Here is a 25010-nt window from a genome sequence, read left to right as displayed (position 1 = left end):
ATGAGTGACTACAGCTCCCGGCCAATTGGAGCAGTGGGCTCAGCGCAACAACCAATCAAAACCTAGAGATGACAGAATGGGCGGTGACTTGTTTCGACTAACAGAGAAAAAAAACTTAGCTGAAACTTGAACACAGACACGTGATCGAAAAGGGGGGTTGGGGGTAAGATGTATCATGTGACTAAAGACGCAAAAAAATACTTAAAACTCAATATTTTGCTAAATTGTTCACATTCCAGACGGTCAACCAACATTTTATAGACGTTTAAAGGTCCTGCTTTACTGTGTTACTGTCTGTCTTACATTTTCGTCTTACAGCTACTACATTATTGACTTATAGAAAATACGGGGATATAAATCAGTTAACGTTAGTTAATAAATAGTTTATTTAGAATAACAGTGCATTCGAAATATCTTTAAATTGGTTAAAATTTCAGTAAGAATGGACCATAGAAATGCTTTAAAATATATATTTTTTTACATTGAACATAAAGAATGCATTTTCTTTTTCCTTTTAAGTTACATTTTGTAGATAAATACAATATACAGGGTTCAAACTGAAGAATGTAACAAAATGCAAAGCTTTGTTTTGCCTATTTCCAACAGAAGAGTACAATAAGGACCACCTGTGTAATGAAATTACATAACTACATAAGGATGCATATTTATGTAATTTAAATATAATGAATAAATAAACAAATATCTGACAAATTTGTTTTAAACAAATAATTAATGAACATAAAATATTAAGGACACAAGACAGAACAAAATACCCATGTACTGATTTTTGATAAGTTCGCTTTTAATGTATTAAATATTTCTGTATTAATTTAAGCAGCTTATTAAATAAAAATGAATAAAAACGCTAGATCTGGCATATGCCCTTTCCGCAACACACTGCCTTGCTAGACTCCTAACCAGCCAACCTGATTTAAAAATGTGTAGTATGATAAATATCTTCATTCAAATAGTTTTTTTTCAGGTCCAGCGAATACAGTTGTAATTAACTATACTATTAAATTATCAATTAATTGTGTAACTTGAAGGAATAAATGAGTGAAATCACAAAACATGTAGGTGTGGATAATATTTATTAGAATACTATAAACAATAAATACACTGAAAAATAATATAGGCAAGTGAGGAACTGAGCACCAAATAATTATGGAATAAATTAAGTACAACCTCTATTTTTAACACACATTGTTAAAAATAGATGTTTACTTTACAGCATTATATTTAAAGATATTTCCTGTATAGAGGCATTTTTTATCCAATAAAATTAATATGTTGTCAAGCCATTCAGCGGTTAAAATATTGGGTCATTGTCGGATTTCCATGTGTCTGGTCGCAGCCTTCCCCACTTTCCATACAGGCAGGGGAGCTTGTGATTTGCTCTCATCACCACCACACTGATGCAGGAGTCTGGCTTCCTGATGATCTCACACCATTCGGGGTAATCTACTGGCTCTGGGCTGCTGGTGAAAAAAATTGATTAGATAAAAAAAGGAGTACACATCACATACTGCCTTTTTAATAAATAATATTGTTGAGTTGCTCTAAAAGTAAATGCAAAAATGACAAACAATTAATTGAACATTTAAATGAAGACATTTTTACACAAATCTTATTGCTCCACTGGATTCTAATGGACTTGCTTACAGTCCAAAAAAGGCCAAAACAGAAAAAAAACTATTAATGGTTACACTTCCAAAATAAAAAATACAAATATCTTTACCTGTAAAAAGAAACTAAATTAATGAATTTGACTAAAAAGTGAGGCCATATCTGCGTTTGTATTGACTGTACCATTACCATTATCTTTACATTTTTAGTAAATTTATCTACATTTATTGGTTGAATCTCTTTACATAGCATCACTGTCACATAAAATCATGTACATCGATAATAGTATTAAATGAATTTTAGAACTGAATGTGAATTTGGGAGTTTGAATGAGCAAAATTAGAAATTAATAATGACGGATGAGAAATATATGCAACCAGACACCAGCGTGGAATCACTTACTGATCACAGCAGCCGACTCCGAAGGGCTCCATACACACACAGTTGTAGCAGTCTTTAGTGATCCAGCTCTCACCAATACCATAGACCTGACCCTGATACTCACATGTACCTGAAGAGCAGATAGCACAGAAAATATTGCATTATTGAGAATATTTCACTTATTAATATCCATACACGCTCTAATATAGTATAATACAGAACAGAAAATCCAGTTTGATGGACATTCAGGAGAATATAGATAACCTGTACTGTCTCCAAAATAACAACAATTTACATGAAAAGGAGAAAAACATTTTAACTTTCAATGGAAGTCAATGTAAAAGGATTATTCTAGATTATATATGTTGTTTAATTCGTCATGGTATTTTTAAAACAATGTAAAGAACAACTGCCAGATTCAATGACATAAAATGTCAAAATATTATTGACTAAAAGTGTTTTTATTCATAGATTTTTTTTTCTGTACATATAAAATATAAAATTTTCATTTATGGAAGTCAATTGATTAATCTGTCTGATTAATTAATTAATGACCATCAAGGAACACCCTCGCACACACACACATACACACCTTTAGTATTGAAGGTACATTCTCCACCACCATACACTGCTAAAGAAGGCGCAACTGCACTCAGCAGAAATGCTGCCAACAGCAGTGCATTCTGGGTCATGAAGTGTACAGCACCCATCTGTAAAACAGAAACCTAGTCATTTTTTGCAGTTTCAGACATTGGTTAATTCATTACAGCCATCAGCTATTTAGCTCCATATTACTTCAGTGTTATTCAATAAATCACAGGTCTGTATATGGATGCTAACCTTAACCTTAACTCCTCTTTGACTGTCTCTTCTTCTTGCAGCGCCTTCTTTTATATTCTCCTTCTCCGTCTCTGCTCTTTCTCCTCTCTCCAGGAGCATCTGGCTGAGCTGAGCTGAGTCTCAGTGATGTCCAGTATTTATACATTTGTATCTGACCCTCCTTCTTTGTGCACAAACACACTGAACGCTCACTCCTCAGACACACACACACACACACACACAATAGGATTCTCCTATTGTGTCTTTTTGTGGTGTGCAATCACACTTTCACACAGTGTTTACACACATCAGTTTGTGCCTTCTGTCCTATTAGTGATTGCACATGCCTGTTTGTGTGTTTGTTGCACATGTATTAGGCAGATGTAAAGATGAAGTATGTGATGATCAAAAGCTATTCTAAATTAGAAAATATTGTGGCATTGCTGTGGAAAGTAGATTTCTGGGTTTTTTTTAGATTTGATTTAGATTCTTTTTTATTTAATGAACTGCAGAGCCTATTCAGACAGATTGGGGCCCTAAGCAAAATTCAAAATTAAATAACTTGAACTCTCTGAGCCAAAATGTAAAAATATTGATATTGATATTATATATGATATATATTTATATACTGTATTGTTGTTAAAAATACAGTACTGGTTTTTATAAATTATTTATATTAATTCGATTGGTAACAGGCATTGTTTTTTTGTGTGTGTGTGTTACTAGATAGCAGTGTTGTACCTGATAGTTTTTATGTAGTATGACACTTTTTCTTTAATTTGATCTAAACTTTCACAATATATTGCACTGCTTAGAGTATCGCAGTTTTATTTTATTATTTTCATTGTAAATATTGTTCTCTGCACATTGGTGCGAATCTGCACCCAAGTTTTTCACTCACATGTACACCTGTACTCTGTGACATGACCATTAAAATCTTGAACCTTGAATATATTAAATCTCTCTATTGTAATACAAATCACAGTTTCATCCAGGCACCTTTAACTGCATGATTGTTTAAGGTTATCGTAAAAATTACAGCATCAGTGTATTGGTGTATTTAGGGGAGTTTAATGGAATACTAGTCAGTATAAAACTGTGTCCACTATTCACTTTTCTGCTCTAAAGCTTGGTTTATGTATGGTTTATATAGGTGCTACACAGTAAAAGGCATTACTTAAAAAAAGAAGTAAACATGTTTTCTACAGAGAACACTTTTAATACACTGTTACTCATTTTGGGGCAAACATTTCACATACCATTTTAATATGCTATTATTATGAAAAATATGATTATTTTTTATTCCTTTTTTTAAACATTAGGTTACATTTAGTATATAAACAGAAATCGTGCTATATGAAAAATAACAGAAAAGGCTATACATATCTTTGCTTTTTTACTTCAATTAAACATGTAGGGTAGTTTGGGAGTCCAAACCTTTGCATAACACTGTATTTTTGTGTGTGCATTAGTCATATTTAAATAAAAAAAAAACACAAGAGGTTATTGGGTTTGAATGCCGAAGGGAAAAGGGGACATGTAGACAATTATTTTTTATATGGGAGCTGCTTAATTCTGTATAGAATTTTCATAATGAAACTAGTCCAAAAGAGGACAGAATGAGAGGCAATTTTACAGTTCCAGATATTTTTGCTAATTTTTGTCGTACAGGATGTCACCCCTGGCATCACTTCTCAAACGAACCCCTGCATGTGTGTGTGCGTAAGAGATAAAAGGAGAGAGGGGGAGAGTTAACAGGAAACAGGAGTTGGACATAGCACATTTCTGACTCTGTGCCCTGTCATGTTTTTTTAAAACTTAACGCATAAAAATAATCCAGACATTTTTATGCCTGTTTGGGACAAATGGACACCTCAAGGCAAAACAAGTTAAATGTGTGTAATCATGTGTGTAATGTTAACTTTATTCAGCATGTTGCTGGGTAAATGTGGTGGAAATTATGTTTGGCTAGGCTGTTTTAAAGGGGTAATGGCAGAAAGGCAAGAAAGGGATTCGGTGAACATGTGAGGAGGATGCTTATAATGTGTTTATTAGACTTATCTGACTGTCTACAGTTTGTGAACACACTTATTTTTTATTGCCCTCCTCTCCCATGTAGTAATACATCAGTTCAGACTGATTTTTAGGTAAAGACTAGAGGTCAGGCTAAGGTGTGTGTGTGTGTGTCTGTGTGTGTTGAGCATTGTCATGCACTGTGCTCCTGAGTGGTATTTTTTTTTTTTTTTTTGAACAACACGCAATAAAAGCGTAACTGTAATTGCTACACATCACAGGTTAGTATGACCAAAGGTTGGTGTTCAGGCCCTCAGGTGACTTATCTGGCTTGACATGACACATCCTCCCCTAAACCATTAAATATAGCCTGTGATAGTAATTCAGTCATGTTTCTGTCTTTTTTTTTGCATATTGCTTTCAAGGTTTTGTATTAACTGCTTCTAGTTATATGGATTAACTGGCCAATTTTAACACATTAGTTTTACACAAATTAATCACGCTACAAGGTTTACAGAGCCTGGTGAAGTACTGAATTAACGATTTTATTCAGCAATGTAAAAACCTTTCCTGTTTTGTTGTAGATTTTAGAAGGTAAATTACTTTTAAAATTACTTTTACTAATTATGCTAAAATATTAAATCTCTTAACTAATTCTTACTACCCGTCCCTCTCTCTCTCTCTCTCTCTCTCTCTCACACACATCAGGTTCATTTTAATCTGCTTCACGGTGTGTCCTATTCTGATGACAATACTTCTCTACAGGGACTATACATGCTGTGTCTGCATTGCAACTTTTAATAGGTGAGTGCATTCACCGACCAAGAAAATGTGGATATTAACGCAGCAATATGCATTTTTTTTTCATCATTTATTTAATGTACTTGTGAGGATGCATGAGTGCTTTATCTCAGTTACAGGAGTGCTCAGTACTGGCGCAGCAGAAAGTACAGCCTTCTGTCATAAATAAAAAAACACATTATTGCAAGTTTGTGGGTAATGTAGCTTTGGGACATAAGCTAGAGATTTCTGACTGCCTGAGTCATAGACTAAAGACCCAGCCCTCCACACAAATTTACAAAACTAAAGAACATCAGATAAACAGATACAGCAAGATGCTGAAAATAGCCTAATTATAAGAGACATATCAAGCATGGGCATGGGCTTATCTTACTTCAAATGTATGAATCTGTTTAGGCAAATCGAGATACTCTCATGAAACATTTGCTTTTAAATCTCTCTTTATGGGAATCAAATGCAAATGTTTGAACTGGCATGTAAGTACTTTGATGCATAATAAAATTGTGAGGGAATAGAAACCTTGTGTCTATTATTATTAAAGCATTAAAGTTAAACGCATAAAATGAATATGTTACTAAATGGCTAATGTACTAATGGCTAAAAGTAGATTACTTTTGTCATAAAAGTGCTTAGGAGCATAATATACATACTTAGGAAAGTGCACTCCATTATGTAAATTAAAACATAATTCGTTACTGCACAGCTATTAGTGTTAATCAACCACTAGAATTTTAATGTTAATGCACTGCCAAATGTTCTTTGCAATCAAGGCTGAATTTGGTAGGTTTATATCTTTAAAGACATAAAATAATCCCCACCAAACAATGTCTTAGTTTTTTTCTGATTGTTTCATTAAATGATTTGCTTGTTCAGTATAAAAAAGCACTACTTCAATCATAATTACTTATGAATTGTTCAGTATTATGTATTATAACTGGTTCACAGAGTATATATTTTGATGAAATTAAAGATCTTGTTCTTGGTTTCATACTTAAAGTGGCAAGTTTTTTAAGACTATTACGTGTTTTAATGGGAGTTTGTGTGTGAGATATTGTATGTACAGATCTGAAACAGATCTACTAAACCTGGGAATTAACAGGTGAGTTTGATTAGGTGTGCTTAAGCAGGAAAAGCACAACAATGTAAATCTGGCCCCCTAGAACCGGAGTTTCTTGTCCCGGCTGTATATGGATAATAATCTTTTTGTACACAGCAGACAGCCAGTGCAAACATGGAACATCACTCCTGTTTTCTGAGAAGGCTTAATCTTCTGCTAACTAAGGCGGTGTAGAATGCAATTCTGTATAGAAAGATAAATATAAATAAAAACAAAAAATAGCCTTTAAAGTGTGTCACAATCTCGGAAAGAATTTGCCAATAGAAATACAGTATTTTTGTGTTAACCTACACTGAACTGTACATTTTTTCTCACTCTCTAAACTGTATGACTACATACAGTACTGTGTAAACATTTAAGGCATCTAATTATACAATTCAAAACCATGTCTGCAAAACAAGTGTTTTTGCTTGTAAAAAATTCAGATTACATTAAAACAAAGTAAACAAAAATAAAATAGTAAGTAACAACATGTTTTCATTTTAAAGAATGTAGTTCAGATCTTGTGAGCTACCATTCAGTACAGAGCTTGTAGATTTGCTCAGTTTCACCAGCAGCTAATCTGATATAACATCATTAATAACAGATTAACCAAACCAGGAGTGGCTATGATGAGAGCTATTACTAATTGGAAATGCTTTGATGAACACATTGATGTGCCAATATAGTGTCATTAAACACCTTTCTATATATATATATATATATATATATATATATATATATATATATACACTTCAGGAAATTCAGAAAATAACAGATCATTACTGTATACTAATATCGTTATATCTCAATATAAAAATATCGTTATACTTGTCATTTTAGTATATCCTAAATCAAAGCAACAAAATAGAAACAAATAAGACAGCAACAATATACAATTAAATAAAAAAGAAAAATTGAGTTGAGAAGAAACTGTTGGATATGATGAGTAGAGTTGTGCCAGGCTCTATAGGAATATGTCTGATATTTAGTTGATGTGATATGAGGAAAACAACCGAATATCAAACATATCATACAGCCCCCAGCCTGCAGGTGGCAACTGGAGTACCTGGAATAAAAAGGCTGTATGTTAATTAAAGTCATGGAAGAGATGAAAAGAGAAAAGCAGAGGGTTAGTAAAGCAGACAGGCCCAGAAGAAGATAGGGTCAGAAAAGAAGCAGGAGGATTTATAACAGCAGGTGACAAGACTGTACAAAAAAAGAGAACAGTGGCTTCACTGCCATAAAACAGCGGAGCAGCTGCAGACAGGCCTTATCAATTAAAGACAAACAAAGAAAATACCCTCATCAACAATACAAGAAGCCTGACCACTAAACAAATACACCCCATACACATGCAAAGAACCTAAACCATTACAAACACACATACAATAATGTAGAACAAAAGGGAGACAAACCAGGTTTTAAACTTACCAAATGGAGAAGAGGCCTTGTCTAAATCAGCACTGAAGCCACTGAGACAGTGAAATAAAAAATACTCTAATTTCACGGGATACACTCTGACTGATGAATATGCCATGCATGCACCAGAGTGTCATGGTTAGTGTTAGCAGATCAGTGTAGTGTGAGTGTGTGAAAACTCTCAGTCATATGGGGCATTTATATCAGTCCCTGGCAGAAGTTTTGCACCCCACACTAACAGAGGGGTTAATTAGAACTAGGCTATATTGATCACCATGCCTGCGGCTCTTCCTCCTGCATTAGGCTGATCAATAGCTGCGATTTCACACACAAGCACACACACAGGGCGACAACAGGGTCACCACTGCAGGCCCAAAATATCATATTCATCTGCACATCTGCCCTAATATAGGCCTCAGCTTACAGGCTACTACTATTAGCAGAACTCCTGCTGATGACAGATCTTTTTAAATGAGCAGTAATTATGCACATCCGCTGCACCACTCTGATCACACTGAAGAAAATGTCTAATGTTTTATTGACACACCACATTCCCACAGTGCTTAGGTAGGTCTTAATCCAAAAATATTTAAATGAAATTAGGAGTACTTTAAACCTATATTAGTAAGGTGAACACTATTGTGTTCTTTCTCAGTATAAACTTAAGCAAAACAGTCTGTAAACAGGCCATTTTAAAATCCTCAAAACTATTTAAAAACAGCATTCACTCATCATATTTACTCCTTCAAGATTTAGATAAATCCCACTAGCAAACGTTACGACCAAAACTGATAAAATGATAAAGCACAATTTTTGTAGAGGACAATGTTGTTGATTTAGGAAAGCAGCACATCACAAATAGACTCTAGTTATGGGAATACAGGTTGTTACACAAACCAGGCCTAGTGTGACCAAAGCTTTTCCAGCATCAATGTCCGCACAATGGAACCTAAACTCAGCACACCACAAAGTGAAAGACCAGTAATGAGTAACCAGTACCAGTGACACTCGAGAAATCCAAACCCAGGACAGCAAGTTGGGCCAAACCTATAGGCAAAGTTGACAACAATCTCTTTGGTCTGCTAAGAACACACAAAACTAAGAAGATACGACAAAAAGCCAACAACACTATCCAGTAAGACTGGAACCATTTCTTTTGTTACTATACTATACTATACTATACAATACAGACTCCGTGAGGCCATCACAGTGCTCTAAAACTGCAAAAACAAAACAAAACAACAGAGCTCATCATTGTGTTTTAGCTCTTTATTAAATGAAATTAGCTTGAAAGCAGAAAGAATTTTTGTTTTTTATTAAAGTAACCAATAGATATATCCATTTCGATTAGGATAAAACAAAATACCCTCAGCTATGCTAATCCTTAAATAGCTACTTGTTTTTCCTAAGTGACAAAGATGAGTTCATCAGCTAATGTTAGCAGATGGTTGGCATGCATTCAAGAATGCATCTAGAAAAGTAACCTAAACCACCAAAAAATCATATTTAACTACAATTTAGACAGTTTATATACTTAACTAATCAAATTGCAGTACTAGCATTGCTAATTAATTCATAACGCATAGATGGAGCCAGGTCTGAGATTCATGTTGGGAGTTAGCTAAATGGTTGTGTGCTTGTTGTTAACATGTCTATTTTTAAATAAAAGATGCTGTTGTTAATAATGAATGATGCTCTGTTTCTGAATAAAATTTGAATGTGCCTAAGTCAAACAATAATGCTACCAGATGGAATGACCTCTATATAATGAAAACCTTCATCAGGTCATCAGAGACTATAAGGGAAAGATACAGGTGCTAGGCTAAAGTCTATTTCTTCCCTCCCTTCATCCCTGCCTGCTTTGTCGGTTACGCAGAGCTCTGCTGGATGCAGTGACCTTCTGAGTGAGCTGGGGCGGAAGAGAAAGAGAGCAGGAGACAGAGAGACAAAGGCACTAATTGCGTCCCCTAATTGTGGGCCTGGGGGCATTAGTGTCATTGGTGGAGTAGGACAGGAGGACGCAGGGGCAAGAGAGGAGAGTTCACATACATGCAATATGATGCAGTCACTTTAATGTGAACAAGAGTACGATATTAATACAGCATATAGCAGAAATAAAAAAGGAAACCCTTATCCTTACAAATTGGATATAGAAATAATGAGCGAAATAAACAATTAACAGCACTTGGAAATTAAAAGGTTAAAATATATAGGGCCCTATGATTTCCATGATGTGTCAAAAACACACATAGAATCACAGAATTTAGATATAAACACGAATTCACACGGAAATACATAGAATTAGAAAATTGAAGAAAATGCCCAGCAGTGATGGCGCTGTAGCCTCAAGCTGATGTTCTAACATTCATAACAGAAGACCGAAGTATTGTAGACATCATACACATATGATCTCAAACCCCAGATCCCAATAATCTATCCAGAACAGTACCATTCATCTGTTATCAGAAATTAGCCGTTCATTCAGATCAGAATACAGTTAGCTGTTAGCATTGCCAATTAGCTGATAGGCTAATCCACCATTTATGGCTTCATAGTAAAAATCTTATATCCTATCATATGAGATAATATACTAAAACCAATGACTGTATTGACAAAATTAATAAATACATTATTGGAACTAGTAAACTTTTAATCAAAATATGGTAAAATATCTAAATTATTAAAGCATTTAAGCAGGGTTGGTCTAATGTATTATTACAGAACAACATATATAAGCTATTACTGTAAAAAATTGTCTTAGAGTGTAGTTACTCTTTAAGACCTGTTTGAGTATTGACAGATGTTTATTATAGGGAGCTTTTAGGTATTTTTTTATACCAGTTATTCATTCATCATTTATTCTTTAGGTAAAATTAAGTTGAATTGTACAGTTTAAAATAACTTGATGATGAATGCCATTAAATGCGTTACATTTAGAATAACTGACCACAGCGAAGTTAATTAATTAAATGATTTTTTAAACCAGCTGACATATTATAACCAATATCAAAAAAGTCATTAAAAAACATAAAAAAATGGAAATGGAATTTGCCAAAAAAAAAAAAAAATAATAATTCAAGGGGCCTTATATAGGAGAAATCAACAAAAGACCATAACCATAACACACTGTTCATAAATAACAAGACTGAAATGTTTAATCCAGTCAAATTTACTTCTGTAAATTAATAAAGCTATCCCAGATCCATATTTTAATAGTGAAAAAACAAAACAACAATAAAAAATGAAATAACATACACACTACTTAGAGACTATTTTCATCATGATTAATTTCAATTGAAGCAAATTGAGCATTACCCCATTTATCACAGTACAGATAGAAAACCTACAGACAGTTCAATCAAACACTAAAAATATTCAACAAGAATTCAAGTGGTATCTCACAATAGTTTGCACTATTACCAACAAACTGCTGGATTCTACAATGGTCTTGATGTTTTTTTTTTTTTTTTTTTTTACAGAGTCTTGTGATTGGTTGGTTTCAGCACGGTCATGACTACACCTACTGAGCTAATGGGCTGCGGCTGATGAGGGGTGACAGTGAGAGGGTCAGAGCTTTTCAATTGGTCGATACAAACTAGAATACGGATCAGAGTGTATCACAGAGCCCCAGGCAGGGTCATAAGAACACAAACACATACACACATGGCACACGGTCACATAGAGAATCCTGTCCTTCACAGCTGCACACATTACCACAAACTTGTAATCATAACCACTGATTATTAGCTTTATTAGTGATGGAGAGCGATCCCTCCAAATTTACTTAAATATTCTACAAAAAAATACCCATAAATATCAGTGTTTCATAAATTGGCCCTGTTCCAGAGCACAGTTGGTGAGGCATGCTTTCCAAATGGTGTTAGTTCAATAGTTTGTTTTTCAGATGACAGAACAAACTGTCACGCCTCTCAATACAGCATTGGATCCGGATTCCACACTCTTACACAAAGCCACTAGTGAAGCTCTGAATTTCATATGAATGCTACAACAGTGTATCAGGGTATCGCAACATGATGGAATGTAGTCCACAACATGCAAAGATTAATTTGCAAAGCAGTTTTGATATCACATTATTATGATATCAAATCCACAGTATTCCTTACATGGAACATGGCAAAAAAAGCCAAGGGATAAACGGTCCCTTTAAAAACGTATTGGAATAGTGAGAACAAGCACCTTATTTCCAATGTAGACGAAAAAACATTTAGGTTTGACATTAAAAGATGTACATGAGACAAAAAAATCAACATTTCAGCTTTTATTTTATGATCTTCATTGATGTATAATGAATTCAAGTCTACAGAAACATTTGTCTGTCAATTTAAAGAAAGATGAAACCAAACTGCTTGGAAAATCCTTCATCAAGCAGCAAGATAATGACTTAAAACACACTGCCTAGAAAAGTATTACAGAAGAAGAGCACAAAAGTTTAGTAATGTCAGTGGGTCTCTTCCCACATGCAAATATTGCAAGCAAAATATTCATACTCTAGTATTCATTTGTATGTTAAACCCATACAGCAGAAATAAAGGGATTGGTCTCACTGTTCCAATACTTTTGAAGGGGACTGTACTAGTTCCTATTCCATAGCATGTGGCCCATTGGTGTAATAAAACACAGAAAAAAAAGATGTTAACACGTATACAAAAAAAGGCTGAACATCGCAGCTAAATAAAAACAGTGTGTAACAAACTTAAATAGATCATTTATGTAAAAGAAATATATTTTTTTCATCAATTTTATATATTTTCAATATAGTTTCAACAAATTTTATATATTTCTTAAATATATTTTTATATATATTTTCAAATTTTATTTTCTGACATGGAACACAAGTCTATCGTGAGTATAGTGTGAAGAATGGACCAAAATCATTAATTGGAATAAATTCTCTACATTCAAACTTATAAATTATAGTTTGTCTGGTGATATTTAACATTTATTCTATTTGATATTCTACTATATTACCAACTGTAACAATTAACTGTTCTAATGTAACCTGGTACTTGACAAGATACTTGAGCAAGTAAATATCTTATGAAACATAAAAGCTATACCAGTGACGTGGCAAATAATAATAATAACAACAACAAAAATAACAACACCACAGTAGTATCTCACAAAGAAGTCTTCTCCTGTATGAGCATCAACAGAACAAAACGAAGTATTTCCAATATTAAACTTCAGCATGGTGATGTATTAAGCAGATGGCCAGAAACAAGGAGATACATTGGGTGCTCGAGTGTTGTTGACATTTGTCATAATGTCGGTGGTGCAGTCATGTTTCCTTCTTGTTGACTTGTTTAGTGTTAAAACCTGTGCTACTACAGCGTTCGCCTCGTCTTGTGCCTTCTGAGCTCTAGTTGATCCCTCTGTGTTTTAGGCTGCTTTAGCTGGCTCTTTTTTCTCATCTGCCTTCTCTTCTTTTGCCTCTTCTTTTTTCTCTACTTTGGCCTCCTCCTTCTTCTCTTCTTTTGTCTCTTCCTTCTTCTCTACTTTGGCCTCCTCCTTCTTTTCTTCTGGATTAACATTAGGAGGATTCGGAATACCACATAGTTTCCTTTTAGAGAAACAGAACGTTGATATGATTTAATCCTGATAAATGACAGTGTTTCTGCTGAATATTACATCCTTATGCTCATTTAAAATGTGAAGTACATAAATTTGAGCCAACGCTAGCTGATGAGCACCTTTTCTCCACTGGTCAATAACATTTAGATCTAAAAACAGTCAAAATTCGAAAAGTCGAAGGGTGCTAGAATAAAAAAAAAAATGGAATAATTTAATTGTTACGATTTTAAATCCATCTTTAACCCATGCTCTATGCATGCATTTTAAAAACACTTACCACCCATCAGCTGAGTCCGCTTTGAGGTAGTCACACATTTTGCTGCGTTCCTCTGATGCCTTTTTCAGGTTAGCGATCTGTTCCTGGAGGCTGGCCTTCTCCTTCTGGAACTCACCTGGTTAAAAAAGGTGGCAAATGTTTTTTTTTATTATTATTTTACAGCATTATGTGACAGTTGGCTTTTCTTGCCCCTGAGCCCCCTATAGTCAGGTACAGTAAGTTAATTAAATTAAATGTTATTATATAATCATCACAAGCATTTCCTGGTGTTGAAATAACAAACAAACAAATTGAATTTGCAGCACCAAAATGACAGGCTTTAAACATTTTTTTTCATAAGCTGAGAGAACTTCTAATGCGGCGGTTAAGTATTACTACAAGATTATACATAATTATGACTAGTTACAGGTAATTAAGCAGTTCTTGTGAGCATTTTCCTGCTTCTTTACCAAATATTATATAGTGATAAGCCTGAAGCACCAATGATTGAGAGGTCATTCTCCCTATTGGAGGTGAGTGGTTAAAAAAATCTTTTTTTAAAGGATTATTATTATATGTTTAACATGCAACATAATACTGCTTTAAAAATTAGATTAAGAGAGGTCACTTAGGCAGAAAAAAATCTTAAATCACATACATGTACAACATTTTGCAATAATAAAAACACACACACACATAATAATAGGGGCCAATCCCACAGACTTTACCCATCACTGTCTATAGGCAAAGCATCTCAAACAACAAATCCAATGTAATTAGCTGAAAGCCAAAAGCTTAGCCATGGTCATTTTAGTGACCTTAAAATACAAAATAATCACTTTGTAAGATCAAATCGACAACATTTTTTTTTACAGTTTCTCAGTCTTTAAACATTTTATTGGTGAAGCGTATCTCGCACAGCATCACCCAAAAAAATAGTAGACCGATAACAACAGTGCATTATCAGACATTAAAGGGCTTAGATTTTGTTACCGTGCTTTTAGAACTGATATGCAAATGAGCTGTGTTCCAACCAGCCACCCTGCCCTGTACAATGGCTTACTCAAAATAACTTCCAAGTAAAATAATCCTTATAAAAGTTATGTGTGATAAAGAGAAATTCATGTAGGTGGAATAGGCAGATATGCAAATGTGGTGGTTTTAGTTTCATCACAAAAATGTCTAATTAAGACAGGCTGATCAGTGTTAGTCAACTGTACCTACTGTAGCCGACTGTAGAGTGAACGATTTGACAACATTAACAATGCTAAATAAACATATGATTCAAATATATATATTTATTTAGATGGAACTTTAAGATTTAAAAATGTGAGGAACACTTTTATTTGGGTTGAGTTTAATTTCATTCGGGATGCTTTAACCCAGTATAGCCACAAGGAGTCAGCAATAAACTGAATGTCATGCTGCTGAGAAGCCAATGAGTCTCTTTCCTGATTTCATTTCTCAATAGACTGTAAAATATGGCTCCCAAGGTGAGCCAGTATTCTGATCTGATCTATATTACGGTATTAAGCCTTGACTTGCACTCACCCTCAGTGTTCGCCTTCTGTGTGTCGATGGCAGCAATTTCATCTGTGATGCGTTTCTGTAAGGAGAAGCAGATCGGGGTTAAACAAAGCGGAACTTGTGAACAAATGAACACTCTTAAAATAGTGTTACAGAGTCACAAGTAAAATAGTGCTACAGAGTCACAAGTTATGCGTGTGTGGAGATTTTTATTTAGGTTTAAAGAAGTAGACATTAAGGTTATTAAATTATTATTAATCTTAGATAATATTTTTAATAATATTTTTAATGTGTTACTGTATTCTAAGGCATTTCTCAAATAACAATTTCAAGATTATTTTAAAGTAGAGGTGAATTATCTGCTCAAGGCTGCTCAGAAGGCCAGTGTAGCTCATATCTAACAAACCTGTCTGACTACTGTCTCCTGTATGCTGCCCCTTTCAAATATAAAATATCTTCTCTTTTAAAGGTCACACAGACTGCTTTAATTCATTAATAATTTTCAGCTTTGGTCTTGGAGTGAAAAACTGTTTGCCATAGTGTTCTTTTAACTTCCAAACTCAAAACACCCCTAGATCAAATAAACTAAATTAAGGCAGTAAAATGTGCAGTAAAAGCCAGCGGGACACGTGGTATTTTACAAAGAAAAAACTTTTTTTTTTAATAAAAAGAACCCAATGTTAGAACATTTAACTGTGATGATCGTATTGGACAGTAGTCCTCTTTCTGCTTATTTTGGACTACACTTTTAGAAAGAAAAGGTGTACTCAACCTCAAATGTACTATCAAATGTACAGCATTTTTTTTGAGTAAAAAGTTGTGTAACTGAGCATACGGCTAGTTCAATTATGTCCCTAAACTAAAGGTACTGAACACATACCTTGAGTGACCAGAGTGCCACCACCCCAAGTACCGAGTACCTTTTATCTGAGAGTGTAGAGTGAGTGATACAATTTTAATGAAACTCTTTTACTTTGTGAAATTCACACCAGTGTTAAGAAGCACTACTGAATCAACTCTCTCACCAGGTCACCGGTACAAGTGTCAGCTGCAGCCTTCTTGGTATCTGCGGCCACTTGAGCTGCTGTCAATTCTGCCTTGAGATCGTTGAGCTGCTTCTTGGTGCTGTCCAGCAGGTTACTGGTTTCAACAGCTTGGTTCTGGTACTCTTTCAGCACGTCCTTGGTCACCCGGTTCTTGACGTTTTGGAAGGAGGCGTGTTTGGCCAGCTTGAGCTCCTCTTTCCTCTTGTTGTGGATGTAGCCTGCGAGGCCCAGGCTGCACACCACCAGCAGAGCCATCAGCAACACCTGGCACCTCATGATGATCAGTGCTGGGGTTCGTCAGTCAGTCAGTTAGTTAGTTAGTTAGTAGTCCTTGGAACAGAGAGTGGAGTATAGCTCTCTATAAACAAAGTATCTTCAGTATCTTGTCTGTAGCAGCAGCTCAGTGTGCCCAGCCTCAGTTCAGCTCACCTGACAGGCACTGCTGCATTCTGTCTCTTGGTGACTTACACTAATTAGACTCGTCTGGTCGCCATCCTGAGCCCCCCTCACTCTCACTCTCCGTCTCTCTGGTGTACTTGTGTTTACTGACGGAGGAACAGCCCGGGGGAGCAGCTCTTCTATCCGCAGGTCTTTAATACAGCCACGGAGAGCTCGCTGAGCCCGAGCCGTGCAGAAGAAGCCTGTATACAGAAAGGAAAAAGGGAGGAAAGAGAACGAAAGACTTAGACGGAAGCGAGTGGTGATTCTAAACTAACCCACACCTGTTACAATCTCCGCCTTTCCCTCTTCGTTTCTTTTCCTACCCGTATTAAGGAAAATCATGTCCCCTCACGCTGTGATTGGACAGTAAAGTTCCCAACCTGCGTGCGGATTGGCTGTTAACGTTGGAATAAAATAAAATACAAATTAAATTATATTCACCTGTATTTTTTAAACATTATTAAGTGAATTATTACCTATGAAAACCAATTTTTGCCACTAAAAAATACATTTATTTGAATTCATTAAAATAAAAAAATTAAAAGCCAGTTGAATTCCCCCCACTTAAAATAAAAATAAAAATCACCAATTATTATTTTTTAAACATTATTAAGTGAATTGATACCTATAAAAAACACACCTAAATTATCGCCAATTAAAATAAAAAAAAAATGTTATTATTATTAAATGCACTGCTGTCATATTATTTTGTGGCTCCAAGACATTTTTTGAAATACCACAAAAAAAAAAAAAACAGAATGTCTAAAAAATGGATGTAGTCAAAATAATGATTTAAATAATGGCTAAAGTCAGAGTAGAGTTCATTTGTCATGTACATAGTCATACGTGGTACAGCTTGCAGTGAAAAACGATATACAATATAAAAGAGAATATACAAAATAAGAATATATAAACATACAACTAAAGCAAAGATCTTAAATAACATAAACAAATAAAATAAATATTCATATAAACTATATACATATATAACCAAAATATGTAAAATGTACAAATTTACATGTGAAATACCTTTTTTATTTATTATTTATTTATTATTAGTTATTATGTGTGCGATGTGTGTGTCTGTATGTAGGGGCATAATAAGAAAGAAATATGCGGGATACGTATTTAACTGTTATTATATGTATTTAATCTCTATTATTTATGTATGTTTAATAGTGGAAATGTGCTTCCACAGGTTTGCTCACATTAGAGCGTGGCCTTCTAGCCAATCCTGGCGCAGGAGGGCGGGGCTCTGCTGTATACGGGTGGAAAAACAGACAGTGCGCGTTGAGCTTACACTTTATAGCCCAGGAAGAAGATGTTTCAGGAAATGGCTTTTCTGGTTTAACCGCTCTTCGATGGATAAAATAATTTCCTCTTCTGCTCACGAGCGGCCATTTAAATTGCCTCGCAGCAGGTGAGGTGAGTGATATGATATTTATTTCATAAAGTGGAAAACCTGTGGCTTACTTAATTCATTGGGCTGGATTGCAGAGTGGGTGGCTTATGCACCTGTCTTCTTTTTCCTTTTTAGCCAATTCAAACAATTGCATCCTGGTCCATCCTGCCCAGCCCTTACCTCTGTTCACTGATTCACCTTCTTCATAACCTGTTCTTCATGTTCACCTCCTGTGTGTGTGTGTGTGGAGGGGTGTGTTAAATGGCATATACTGGTCTTATAGAGGGAGAAGAATAGACAATGAAAGGGTGTGTTGTGGAATGATGCAGGTGAAAAAGTAGTTAAAGCGGTTTGGCATTGTCTTCATCTTTTTTGTTGCTGGTCTGTCGTTTGCTGTTTCTCTGTCAACTAAGTATCCAGTCAGACAGGTAAGGCAGGCTCCTGGTGTGGAGGTGTTGGGAGGGAGAGAGAGGGAGGGTGGAGGAAGAGGGAGAGAAAGAGAGAGAGAGAGAGAGAGAGAGTGCAGTCAGAAACAGCACACAGTTGCTGTCACCATGAGAGGCCAGTGACTGTTCCACCTTAGGAGAGACCCAGAGACTTAAAGACCCAGAAGAGGCACTATTCACCTGCTCTTTCTCAGCCCAACTGCCTTCATCACCTCTCGGGAACTGTCGTTTTTCTCCCTTCCCCTTCTCTCATGCAGGATGAGGGCTGTCTTGGGGCTGGTTTTCTTGGCAGTATGTGTTCTGGTTGCTGTGGCCTACCAGGCCTTTCAGCAGGAGATAAACATCCGTAACTTAAGGTCGCAAATAGATTTAACCACTGAGCAAGTGAGAGTAAAGGAGGACGAAATAGTTCAAGTCAAGTTGAAGATTCAGCAGATAAACGATCAGCTGGCGCCTTTCAAAAAAGAGAAGGATGAGCTGGTAAAGAAGAAGACTGAGCTGAAGAAGACCAAAGAAGACACAGAGAAGGGACTGGGCACCTGCCAGAAACAGAAGGTATACTGTCATGTAATCATAATGAATGATGAATATAGTGTAGGTCAGTGGCCTTTGGTGTTCTACTTTGTTTAGACCTGTGTTGTTCATAAGTAAGTGTGAGTTTGTGTTCTATTCTAAAAGTTTAAAATGCTGCTTATTTTTCTTCTAGCACAAATGAAACACTCTCCCTACTTTAGGATGTAAAGTTAAGTAAGCTTACAGAAAGCTAATTAAACCCAATTTACAAAACACAAAGTATTTAATTACTTAATTACAGGCTAGTGGCATTGCTGCAGGTGTTGCACACAACATGCAACACACAAACACGCATACACACAATCTGTCTCTCTGTGATGAACAACTGCACTAATGACCCTGAACCTAAAGAATGTCTAGGGCGAGGTGTGTATCTATAAATTATATCTATAAAGATACAGCTTATAAAGACATAAGCAGCAATTGGAAATATAAAGAATGAGAACAAACAAAAGTAGACAAAAAAGTTACTCATTGTATTATATGATATTGTAAGAGGGAGCATGGATAGGCAGAGCTATTTTAGCTTTGCTTGAGATATAATTTACAAATCATAATTCTGTTTTCTTCAAAATAAGAACTTTTTGCCCTAGATGACTTACTGTAATCAAGTCCAGTCTCTTTTTATTATGTAACTATGCCTTCGGCTGAACTTTGTAAGGCTTTTTTCCATTTTTCACTTCCTTCTACTGAAAGCAGTGATTTGTATGAGGGTAAACAATTTTCAGTTTTCATTACGCAGTGCTCCGCTTTAACCCTGACGGATAAAGCGGGTACTGACGATGGATGGAAATCAATACAGGGTCAGAATTCAACATACAGGTTGAAACATTAAAACCAAATACAGAGTACAACGCTACCATCGTTCTTGGGGTGGAATGCCTTACTTGTACTCTTCTCTCATATGGACAACAAAATCTTTAGTCGAGATTAAAATATTTTCAATAACTAACAGGAAGTCGAGAAGCTTTGGTCATGATCCAGTTAAAAGACATTCTGAAATTTTATCTTAACAGCAAAGCATTTTTTCTTACAAAACTAGACCTGTATATATTTTTAGATATATTTTAAAGATTATGATGTAGCACAACATTCATGGGTGAACATAAAATCACCATGTCCTTCTCCAGAATGTATCATTCTTCATACATCAGAGAATTGTTTGTCTGAAAAGGTGAATGAGAAAAAATAAGTGAAAGAGAGAAAAACAGATTCTGGCCTGTCAGTTTAAGTTGTGTATAAAGGGCGTTTTTGGCCGTACTGAGATGTTATGAGCATGTCAGTCAGATGGCTTTGTGGCCCAGGAGTTTTTGGCCCATGTTTATAGTCCAAGCATCTTGATAAAGGCCTCTAAGGATAAACACCATCCTACAAAACAGTCTCAAGGCCTGAATGTAAGTGATGGTGATTTAGTGAACCATTTCAACACTGTGATAGATTTTCCTTATTTATTTTACTTACTTTCTTGTTTTTAATTACTCACTTACTTTACCAATTTTCAATCATTTGAACTCACCGATCACTAGTAATTCCACCAACACTAGAAGGGTGAAGAGGTGCACATTCCTCGTCCAAAACATGTGGAGTAATCCTTGGCTTCCAGCACGCTCAGAGAAACCGTAGCACCCCAGCCTCAATTGAGGGCAATTTTCCTCTCTCGGACTCTGGGATTTAAACTGGTGCTCCTCCAAATGATTATCATCCTATTTTATTTATTTAATGTTATTTATTTGTTTTTGGCTTGTTATAATAATAATAATAATAATAATAATAATAATAATACATTTTATTTATATAGCGCTTTTCCAAATTCTCAGAGATGTTTTACAGAAGGTAAAGGTTAGAACATTATGCATATGTGAGTACACAGTCTGTAAAAATTACTGACGTTTGCATTTGGACGGGACTAAAATCACAAAAAAATTTAATGCATTAATTTATCACACTATCTAATGTAAAAATATTTTTTAATTTATTAATTAAATTAATTAGTGGTAATCATGTTTTGACTGCTCAACTATTTGGCTTAAGGCACCAGTTGTATTGATGCAGGGTTGTCAGAATTGGCACTATGAGTATATGATTGCAATTCACTTATATGCCACTTTTCTTAATACACATTACACATTATTCTTTATGGTCTGCTTCACATACATTTCTTAACAAGTGCAGATGAAATAAGCATACTGACTGACAAAGTAGAGTAATACTATAGGTTTTTGCACATATTATGCGCCATCACACAGTTCTGGCATGAGGAAACAGCATTCCAGACCAAGAGTGTCAGTGACTGAAAGTGTCAGTGACTGAGATGTCTCCCTATTACAAATCAGTGTGCCATTTAAAATGACTTCTAAGCTGTTATTTATAACTAAAATTGCTTAAAGTCCTTAAAGTTTTAGTCTTAACCTTGTAGTCTTTTAGTCTTAATCATTAGTTCCAGCAAGCGGTGAGCACTTGACCATCAATTGCAGTTAACTATTAACACAGCTCAACTATATCAGATAGCATTTATGGCATTTGAACTCATCTCAGCTGCAGTAAACTTGAAAACCACAGCAACAAGCACTAGAACATACTGTACATTTACTCTTTTCTGTTGGTGTCACACCTAATTTGCATGTAGGCAGCTCTTTATTTGCATGCGTGCTGACGTTCAGTCAGTAAGAAGGCATTCTCTTCCTCTTTAGTGTTTGCCTTTGCTTGTGTTCACTGTATATAAAGAACATCTCTGGGGAGACTTCTAAACCCCCACTGAATCATTACTCAGCACCAGGATGAATAGTGGCTTCATGTCGTGTGAGAGACAACATTGTACCGGTGTGAAATAAATACTGGAGCTGAAACTAGACTCCATAGTAGATGCCCTCTGCAGCACTGAAGTTTATGTGTACAAGGTTGTGTGTGTTTCTAAACACTGGGATTGTAGGAGAGTTGAGGGGCGTGACATCAGCAATAGGACTGTGCATTATGACTATGATTGTTATTATTGCCTATACAGCTAGTGTGTAAAAATGTATAGAAGGTAGTTTTATCATTTACTTTTTTATTTTGATCACTTTTTTTAAATGTGGCAATATAGTTTTATAGGTACATGAGAATTTAAACACTAATCTAACTTGAGCAGCTTGTAGAAAAATGTTGTATGCACACATATATAAAAAACTTTATATTAATTGTAATTATAACTGTAAAGAGAAAATGTTCAATTATTTCAATTATATGAACGTTTAATCATTAAGAATGTACAGATATTGGATTATGGTAATGTTTGTGTGTCCAAAATTAAATAGCATTTCAATAATTTAAATGCATCAACAATAAAATAGATGTTTAGGAATTGCTGACAAAAATTACACTTATTATTGTTGATCAAATATTTAAATCCAAAACAAAAAGTGCAAAGTAACATTAGCTACAAGTGATGTACATAAGTAACAACAACAAGTAGAACAAACTAACATGAGCTTATTGATAAGTTATATTTCTGCCGGCTACAGGATTGTCTAAAATATTGGTTATGTTCATTCATATGGAAACAAACACCTACAGTATAGACAATATACGCAGTATGATCAACATCTATGTCCATATATTGTATGATAAGTCAATAACAATTACTGTAACAGGCCTATCTGTCTGTTTTACCCAGTAACTGTAAAGATTACAGGATTTTCCCCTAGAAATCAGTTTTAGTTAAATGTTATTTAACAAATTAAATAGTTTTTTAGATAGATTAATAGTCTTAGCTAAAAGAGACAATCTGTAGCACCTGCATCATTCAAGTGCAGTAAATGAGAAGATGTGTCTGGCTCCTCCCCTAGTGTTTACTGAGAGTTTGGCTTATTTTTTTATAGAGCGGAAGGTAATGGAACCACAGCGTCCACGTTTACTATCTTTAGCTAAACTAAATATTATTTTATTAGGATTCGTTTCAGGATCATGTTATATTTTGCCATATTGCACAGCGCTAGTTAGGAGAGAAAGTGCAATCAATAAAATGCAAAGTATCAGCTGTAGTTAAGAATTGTATGACTTGGCCTTCTCTCCAGACTAAGAGGTTTTTAGGCTGCCACAGAGATATCTGTAAAAAGCTGAATGAATAGACCAGACTGTTTTTGGAGATGCTGCATAATTATCTGGAAGCATGCAGAGTTTGAATATGCAAATACTCTTGTAAATAATGCACAATAGTTCAGTTAACCTACAAATGAATATTTTCCCTTCTAACCAATGTTCTCCTACATATCTGTTAATTCTCTGTAGGCAGACTCTGAGAAGAAGAAAATAGAATCTACTGCAGCACTCCAGAAGCTAAAAGGTAATGCATTGGTTTGTTTTTCAGTGCTACAGATACAGCATGTAGGAAAACGCTGGCCTGTTCCATTATTGATCGTCTTCTTCCTAGATTAAGCCTGGTCTTGCGCAATATTACAGTGCCTTATGACGCTATGACATATCCATTAATTCTAACCTTTTGATCTGTGATCTCTCTCTCTTTTTCTCTCTTATTCTGTCTCTTTATAGTGGATCACAGTAACGAGGAGCAAAAGTTTCAAGAAGAGGTCAAAACTTTGCAGAAACAGATTTTTGATAGAGATGCCCAGCTCTGTAAGTTTGTGGATGAGAATAAGCAGGAGGGAAAGTGAGTAATGCTCTTTTACTGTTTTACAGCACAGTTCTGTTATGCATGTCTGATTTCTAATTGATATGATATCGAGATTTGTATGCATTTGGTTGAAAATGTTTTTGTAATGTTGTGTCTTGTGTCGTGTCTGTGTCTGTGCAGGAAGTTGTGTGCGGAAAATAAGCCTCCCCAGTAACTTATGACAAGAAAGGGCGGAAAACTCAGGAAAGAAACCTTTGTTAACACTGTGTATTTTTTGTACAGCTTTTCTTTTTCATAAAAGTGATGTTTTTTTTCTGACTCTTGTTCACACTGAAAAAAAATTTAACTACTAACAACAATAAAGTAATAGAGGAAATAAGGACACCTATGTTTTTTTTTGTCTGTTTTGTTTTTGCTTTTTATGACTGGTCTCCATGGATTTTTTATCCATATAAAACCTTTGATAACCTTCTCAGGGAACAAAGGACAATTTACAAGTTGTTAACAGTTGGAAAAGTCATTTTAGGTCATACATTTTGTATAACAGTGTAACGATTTTTGTTCTTCTAATAAAGAAGATATAATATAACATAATATATCTTTGAAATTTCTTGCATGTGTAAACCACACTCCTAGATATATCAAGGAAAAAAGAGTAAATTCATGAAGATGTGGTTTTAATGTTGTTTATCTCCATGGTTTTATCTTTGTTTCAGCATAAATACTCAACAAAATACTTAACAGAACTTAACGGTTCTGTTAAGAAAACAATTTTTTTATGGAAGAAATTAGTGGATAAACTTTACTTTAACATTTAAATGCTTTTATGTCTGTTTTACAAACATGGTTCTTTATTGAAGCAAACGTGGGTCTTCTAATGCATTACTTTAAAAAAAAAACTTTGTGGCACTTTATTTTTAGAAGCATGTGTGCTCTTATCTCTGGTGTTTTATTAGTTCC

The 25010-nt window shown here is 35.0% G+C and overlaps 3 protein-coding genes across 4 annotated transcripts; 1 reads left to right on the top strand and 2 right to left on the bottom strand.

The window, feature by feature from the left end:
• Window positions 1-1074: 1074 nt before the first annotated feature.
• Window positions 1075-3771, bottom strand: LOC103041564 (prostate-associated microseminoprotein). Of its 2 annotated transcripts, none has more exons than XM_022673511.2 (4): window positions 2848-3771; window positions 2600-2717; window positions 2029-2137; window positions 1075-1478 (listed from the first exon to the last, which is right to left on the bottom strand). In XM_022673511.2, the coding sequence occupies exons 1-4, from the start codon at window positions 2944-2946 to the stop codon at window positions 1310-1312; spliced, it is 495 nt and encodes a 164-aa protein (XP_022529232.1). In that variant the 5' UTR covers window positions 2947-3771; the 3' UTR covers window positions 1075-1309. The 2 variants fall into 2 exon arrangements, with proteins under 2 accessions (XP_022529232.1, XP_015461398.1); XM_015605912.3 differs by having other exon boundaries at window positions 1075-1475.
• A 7876-nt stretch (window positions 3772-11647) lies between these two features.
• On the bottom strand, window positions 11648-17283 carry zgc:174935 (uncharacterized protein LOC796019 homolog). The gene is made up of 4 exons (XM_007249819.4): window positions 16559-17283; window positions 15558-15612; window positions 14028-14142; window positions 11648-13739 (listed from the first exon to the last, which is right to left on the bottom strand). Exons 1-4 carry the CDS (start codon window positions 16853-16855, stop codon window positions 13559-13561), a joined length of 648 nt encoding a protein of 215 aa, XP_007249881.3. The 5' UTR covers window positions 16856-17283; the 3' UTR covers window positions 11648-13558.
• Window positions 17284-18319: 1036 nt separating this feature from the next.
• On the top strand, window positions 18320-24434 carry si:dkey-87o1.2 (uncharacterized protein LOC796684 homolog). The gene is made up of 5 exons (XM_015605945.3): window positions 18320-18445; window positions 18558-19423; window positions 23708-23762; window positions 23969-24086; window positions 24231-24434. Exons 2-5 carry the CDS (start codon window positions 19127-19129, stop codon window positions 24262-24264), a joined length of 504 nt encoding a protein of 167 aa, XP_015461431.2. The 5' UTR covers window positions 18320-18445; window positions 18558-19126; the 3' UTR covers window positions 24265-24434.
• Window positions 24435-25010: the final 576 nt, after the last annotated feature.

Source organism: Astyanax mexicanus, chromosome 6, assembly GCF_023375975.1.
Source record: "Astyanax mexicanus isolate ESR-SI-001 chromosome 6, AstMex3_surface, whole genome shotgun sequence".
Taxonomy (NCBI): Eukaryota; Metazoa; Chordata; class Actinopteri; order Characiformes; family Acestrorhamphidae; genus Astyanax; species Astyanax mexicanus.
The sequence above is the reverse complement of the archived record's forward strand: the minus strand, read 5'-3'. Positions and strand labels throughout refer to the sequence as shown.

Bases quoted from the DNA above. Each gene is read 5' to 3' on its own strand.
- LOC103041564 (XM_022673511.2), bottom strand. From the start codon at position 2,946: ATGCTCCTGGAGAGAGGAGAAAGAGCAGAGACGGAGAAGGAGAATATA. The intron at 2,718-2,847 runs GTTAGCATCCAT...TCTGTTTTACAG, and splicing joins AAAGAGGAGTTAAGGTTAAG to ATGGGTGCTGTACACTTCAT. The intron at 1,479-2,028 runs GTAAGTGATTCC...TTTTTTCACCAG, and splicing joins GGAGTCGGCTGCTGTGATCA to CAGCCCAGAGCCAGTAGATT.
- zgc:174935 (XM_007249819.4), bottom strand. From the start codon at position 16,855: ATGAGGTGCCAGGTGTTGCTGATGGCTCTGCTGGTGGTGTGCAGCCTG. The intron at 15,613-16,558 runs GTGAGAGAGTTG...TTCTCCTTACAG, and splicing joins ACACTTGTACCGGTGACCTG to AAACGCATCACAGATGAAAT. The intron at 14,143-15,557 runs GTGAGTGCAAGT...TTTTTTAACCAG, and splicing joins ACAGAAGGCGAACACTGAGG to GTGAGTTCCAGAAGGAGAAG.
- si:dkey-87o1.2 (XM_015605945.3), top strand. From the start codon at position 19,127: ATGAGGGCTGTCTTGGGGCTGGTTTTCTTGGCAGTATGTGTTCTGGTT. The intron at 19,424-23,707 runs GTATACTGTCAT...AATTCTCTGTAG, and splicing joins GCACCTGCCAGAAACAGAAG to GCAGACTCTGAGAAGAAGAA. The intron at 24,087-24,230 runs GTGAGTAATGCT...GTGTCTGTGCAG, and splicing joins GAGAATAAGCAGGAGGGAAA to GAAGTTGTGTGCGGAAAATA.